The 5,735-nt window shown below is 41.1% G+C and overlaps 2 protein-coding genes across 2 annotated transcripts in view; both read left to right on the forward strand.

Annotated features, from left to right (window-relative positions):
- The window catches only part of gpr180 (G protein-coupled receptor 180), a 12,085-nt gene extending 8,150 nt beyond the window's left edge, over positions 1-3,935 (forward strand). Inside the window, exons 6-9 of the mRNA XM_016505650.1 lie at positions 509-666; positions 867-1,058; positions 2,157-2,234; positions 3,261-3,935. Of these exons, the coding sequence (XP_016361136.1) occupies positions 509-666; positions 867-1,058; positions 2,157-2,234; positions 3,261-3,407 (575 nt within the window). The 3' untranslated portion in view covers positions 3,408-3,935. The remainder of the gene's footprint in view (positions 1-508; positions 667-866; positions 1,059-2,156; positions 2,235-3,260) is intronic.
- Positions 3,936-4,612: 677 nt separating this feature from the next.
- Positions 4,613-5,735, forward strand: part of tgm8 (transglutaminase 8) — a 17,394-nt gene continuing 16,271 nt past the window's right edge. The window contains exons 1-2 of the mRNA XM_016505654.1: positions 4,613-4,664; positions 5,400-5,564. Coding sequence (XP_016361140.1) covers positions 4,619-4,664; positions 5,400-5,564 — 211 coding nt within the window. The 5' untranslated portion in view covers positions 4,613-4,618. The remainder of the gene's footprint in view (positions 4,665-5,399; positions 5,565-5,735) is intronic.

Consider the following 5,735-nt stretch of genomic DNA (forward strand, 5'->3'; position numbering starts at 1 on the left):
TTGATTAGTAATATGCATTGCTAAGAACTTCATTTGGACAACTTTAAAGATGATTTTCTCAATATTTAGATTTTTTTGCACCCTCAGATTCCAGATTTTCAAATAGTTGTATCTCAGCCAAATATTGTCCTATCCTAACAATAAATCTTAATTTCACAAAATTGACCCTTATAACTGGTTTTGTGCTCCAGGGTCACATTTATCTGTTATGCTGAATGACGATGCAACATTATTTCACCCATATTTTGACATTTTCATTTTCACAAAAGATATTGGAAATATTAAATACACTTGACTTGCATGCTTTTTGTGTATATAAAATCACTTTTGTAAATTTGATTTGATGCAGATGTTTCGTCTTTGACCCATGAACTGATCGAATGTGTACCTTGAATTCACTGTAAGATGCTTTGGTTAAAAAGCGTGTGTGTGTGTTTGTGTATGTGTGTGTGTGTCTATGTGTATCTGTGTGTGTGTGTGTGTATCTGTGTGTGTGTGTGTGTGTCAGTGTGTGACGTGGTGGCGCAGGTGCAGATGCTCTACCTGCTGCTGAGTCTGTGTGTGGGCTGGTCTCTGAGCCGCAGCAGAAAGTCTCACAGTAAACCGCTGCAGTGGGACTCGTCTCCGACCTCCACCGCGCTCGCTCTGGCCGCCGGCATCGCTCAGGTCAGCCACACAAACACACAACAACCATGATATACACATATAATAGAATAAGAAATATAAAACTCACTGAGCATCAGCCACCTCACAATCACTGATGCATTCGTTTGGATAAAAGCTCCTGCTGAATGAGTAAAGCACTCAAGAGTGTGCATAAACTGGCTCATTAACTGCATCTATATTCCCTCATGCTGTGTCTGCAGGGGGCGCTGCTGATCTGGGAGCAGCTGGAGGAATCGGAGCACCACAGTTTTCACGCTCCGCGCAGTGTTCCCGGCTGCCTGCTGATGGCGCTGCGTGTGGCGCTCGCTCTGCTCCTGGCGTCGGTGCTGTATCAGATCATCTCCGCCGAGCGGAGCGCGCTCAAACGAGACTTCTACCTGAGCTTCGGCAAGGTACACGCAGCACAACAAAGAGAAGGATATTCTGCAGGATACAGTGAAAAAAGTTATAATTGTATCATCATTTACTCACCCTCATGTTGTTCCAAACCTCTTTGAGTTTCTTTATTCTTTTGAACATAGAAGAATGTATTTTGAAGGATGTGGGAAACCAAAGAGTTGACGGTACCCATTGACTTCCATTGACTTCACACATTCTTCGATATATCTTATTTTGTGTTCAACAGAAGAAACAAACTGGTACAGCATGATGATGAGTAAATGATGACAGAATTTTCATTTTTGGGTGAACTATGACTTTAAAAATATGCAATGACAGAAACTTTTCCATTAAGGGGTGATATTTAAATTGATTTCCAGGGGTATTTGACATTTTTAAAAGAGTCTCTTTCATTTATATTTTTACACTTTTTATTTATATAAGTGCAATTAGAATAGTTAGACATTATAGGGCAATCAAATCAGATAAAATCCACCTTTGCACTGCAGAAGCAGCATCTGAAGTGGCATTTAGGTGTATTCACACAGACTGCATAAATAATGTTATAAGATTCATGTTTTTAATACATTATATATAGAATATAGAAGTATGAAATGTTAGGGGAAAAAAATAAATAACTAAATTTGAACCCAAAACCACCAGTAGATGGCAACAAGTCACTGTCTTATTCATTCAACTGATTTGTTCAAACGGCTGATTCATTCAGAACTGAATCAAGTCTTTATGAACGAGTCACTGAATCATTTGTTGAATCATTGAGTAACGAAACACCACCGTGTTGATTGGAGACTCAAACGTTCTGCTGTGACTCTCAACTATTTTGGAGCAAAAACAGTCAATGTTCTGTTTAAAATGTCACTTAATATTAGCTTAAACTTGGCCTGTGTTTTAATCTGTTTATTTATTAGTGATATAACACTGGATAGAGTATAAAACAGTGATGATCTTAAAAGGAGGACAAATGAGTGTCCAGCTGAAGCGTGTGCTGATAGACGGACAGTGTTTAAAAACCGGACAGAATGCAGCCTAAACCAGAGTTTGTTCCCGTCTGCTTCCCATGAACACTTAAGTGGCACTGTGTGTCGTTTCAGGGCTGTTTTCTGTGGTTCCTGTGTCATCCGGTGCTGGTCCTGTTCTCTGTGATTCTCAACGAACACCAGAAAGAAAAGGTAAGAGAGAAACAAACCACCATTAAAGGGGTCATGAATTGCCTCTGTTTTTATTTTGTACTGTTCTCTGATGTAATAAAGATTTTTACATCAAAAAACATCATAATTTGGAAGTAATAGGCTATTTTCTGTGCTGTTTTGACCCCACATCAGAACGCACAGAACACGATATGTTCAACAGACAAAGCAATAGTGATCACGTAATGAAAACAGTTACTCACACTTGTGTTGCGACATTACTGTCGGATTCAATATAGTCACACAGCGTCCTCTTTTAGTTTCAATCTTTCTGAAAATCCTGCATCGAATTGTTCTTTGTTTGTAATTGAATCCCGATGTAGAACCGGTGGGCGGGGCTAAACACACAGCAATGTAGAACTGGTGGGCGGGGCTAAACAGACAGCGATGTAGAGCTGGTGGGCGGGGCTAAACAGGCAGTAATATAGAAGCAGGTGTTGATTATCTTCTGTGGAGGCGGGGTTTATCCACACTATTACATCATAGAGTGTCACATTCCACAAGCTGTGGTTTTGGCAGACTGCCTTCAATATAAGCTGTTTTTAGACTAACAACAAAGTTTTGAGTTCTGAAACTTACAGGATGTTTTTATAGTACAATGACCTCTTGTATGTAAAATGATCAAGGGAATTTTGATTTCTCAGTTCAAGACCCCTTTAACATTATTATGAATTATGGACCATAATTTGGCCAGAAGCTTTTCACTTAACAGGATGTTGATAGACTGTAGTTGTGTGGACTTCTAGTTGATTATTGTGATGTTTTTATCAGCTGTTTGGACTCTCTTTCTGACGGCACCCATTCACTGCAGTGGATCCATTGAGCAAGTGATGTAATGCAAAATTTCTTCAAATCTGTTCCAGTATAAACTAGCGCATCTACATCTTGGATGGCAAGTCACAATACTAGTGTTCTAATGATTGTGGCCAGCACTGTGTGTCAAAAGCAGCAGCAGCAGCAGAGCTCTGTCTCACGAGTGTCTCATCTGGTCTCTGTCTCGCTCTGCAGGTGGTGACGATCGGCGTGATCCTGTGCCAGTCCATCTCAGTGGTGGTTCTGTATCGTCTCTTCCTATCACGCAGTCTGTACTGGGAGGTGTCCTCGCTGTCGTCGGTCACGCTGCCGCTCACCATGAGCCGCCGGAGCCGCTACTGAGCTTCAGACGGGAGCGAAGCGCTCCAGGACCTCATCCGCGAGCACAACGTCTCCGAGATCCGATCACATGATGGCGAGACGCTGAGCATTACACGCACACCAGGGAGTGAAATGCACAGTTTACATCATCATCATCATCATCATCCAGGCTTCATCATCATTCACGTGTAGAGACACACCTGCTGCGAGTCAGTCTGCCAAAGGAGGAAGATGAAGCTCAGCGCTCGCTCTCTGTTCAAGCAATAAGAAAACGAAAGCATCTCTGTGATTTCTCAGCTGTGACGCACTGCATCCTGATTTAATTTGTGCTCGCACATGATTTCATTTCTGTCGTTCCCCACAAGTGCCTAAAATGACAATCACTGACGCGGAACTGAATATAAAAGCGATGAATGCTGAGGATATTTATTGATCCTGAACATTTCTGTGTCTAAAGGAGAAAGATGATGTGAAAATCTTGTTAACTAGAGCATGTGTTGTTACGTTAAAGACTTGAACTGTATCAAACATTGTGGTAATAAACGTCATGCACACTACAGTCTGTATCTGTCACTGTCGTAATTACAGTAATCCACATATACTAATGAGGAGATTATGACATAATGATAATGATGGAACTGCTCATACAACAGCTTTCTATTTCTAAACGCTGTATGGTGTGGTTTGTTTTTTTTGCTTGTGGATGATGAAAAACGCTGAGAAATTCATAAACACCAATTAAAGGAAACCCAAAAATGAAAGTAAATGTGCTCACCCTCAGTTCATCTGAGATCAGGATGAGTTTGTCTCTTCATCAGGTTTGGAGAAATGCAGCATCTTAGCAATGTGCAGTGAATGGGTGCCGTCAGAATGAGAGTCCAAACAACTGATAAAAACTCGTCTCTCGTCTCTTGAACAGCAGTGATGTAACAGCATCATAACTGAGATGATGTGGAGGAGTTACGTATGAATAACTGAGAGATTTCTGACGGGTGGATTCATTGCTCAGCGTTCTCTCTCGTGGTCTCTCGTCTCTTGAACAGCAGTGATGTAACAGCATCATAACTGAGATGATGACTGTATTTCCACACCGCTGGAGGAGTTACGTATGAATAACTGAGAGATTTCTGACGGGTGGATTCATTGCTCAGCGTTCTCTCTCGTGGGAGGCGACAGGGATCGGCTCTTATAAAGCTCCTCACACACACACACACATATCTGACGAGACGAGCATGAGTGAGAATCTGAGGAGCAGGAACTCTGTCAGCCGAGATCAGGGTGAGTCAAACTATATTCAATCTATATTCAGATTTTCAATTTCTGTGAATATTAGCACACTAGTAGATGTTTAGGATCATTCATGATAGACTAAACTACACCTTTCATTAGTTTTTGATCTGTGCTCTATAAGTTAGACTGACTTTTTCACAGAGTTTAGACTCTTGATTTTACTCTTCAGTTGTATTTCTGTATCTTAGTGGTTAAAATCACTATAAAGTTTGATTCATCACGGGTGACACTGACAGCTGAATGGTTAAATAAAGGTGCTTCACAGTGATGCCATAGAAGAACCTTTTTGTCTGAATGGTTCCATAAAGAATCTAAAAAACCTTTCGGTTTCACAAAAGCTTCTTTGTAGCGAAAGAAGGTTCTTCAGATTCTAAAAAGCTCAGAAAGAGATGATTCTTTGACTGAATGCTTCTTTGTGGAACCAGAAATGGTTCTTCTATGGCATCGCTGTGAACAGCATCTTCAGATGATTTCTGCATGTTAGTGTGAGTTTAGGGTTGATCCGTCCAGCTCTTATATTCTCAGTGCAAACATCTGAACCAAACCTCATGGAATCAGTGTTTCTGATCTGCTCTTCATTCATCAGATCGACCACGCCTGATCTTCAGCTCTGATGAAATATGATTTGTCAGCATGTGTCACAATGTCATTTATCTAATCGCGAAGAACTCTGGAATAAACCTGCTGGACTAGTTGTGTAGTGAAGTAACCGTGTGTTTCCAGCAGCTGTGATGAAGGTGGATCTGCAGTGTGTGAAGAACAACACCGATCATCACACTAATGAGATCACGGTGGAGCGGCTGATCATCCGCAGAGGACAAGCCTTCAGTCTGATCCTGAGCGCTGAGCGTTTAGATCACAACGACATCGAGATCACTGCGGAGACTGGTAACAAAAACACTCATTACAGTCGCAGCACAAACATTTATTTGATCAAAAATATAGTCAAAAATGTGACATATTAGAATGTAAAACAGCTGTCTTCTATGTGAATCTCTGTTAAACTGTAATGTATTTCTGTGATGCGCAGCTGTATTTTCAGCATCATTACTCCAGTCT

Source organism: Sinocyclocheilus anshuiensis, unplaced genomic scaffold (genome assembly GCF_001515605.1).
Source record: "Sinocyclocheilus anshuiensis isolate Anshui unplaced genomic scaffold, SAMN03320099.WGS_v1.1 scaffold682, whole genome shotgun sequence".
Lineage (NCBI taxonomy): Eukaryota > Metazoa > Chordata > Actinopteri > Cypriniformes > Cyprinidae > Sinocyclocheilus > Sinocyclocheilus anshuiensis.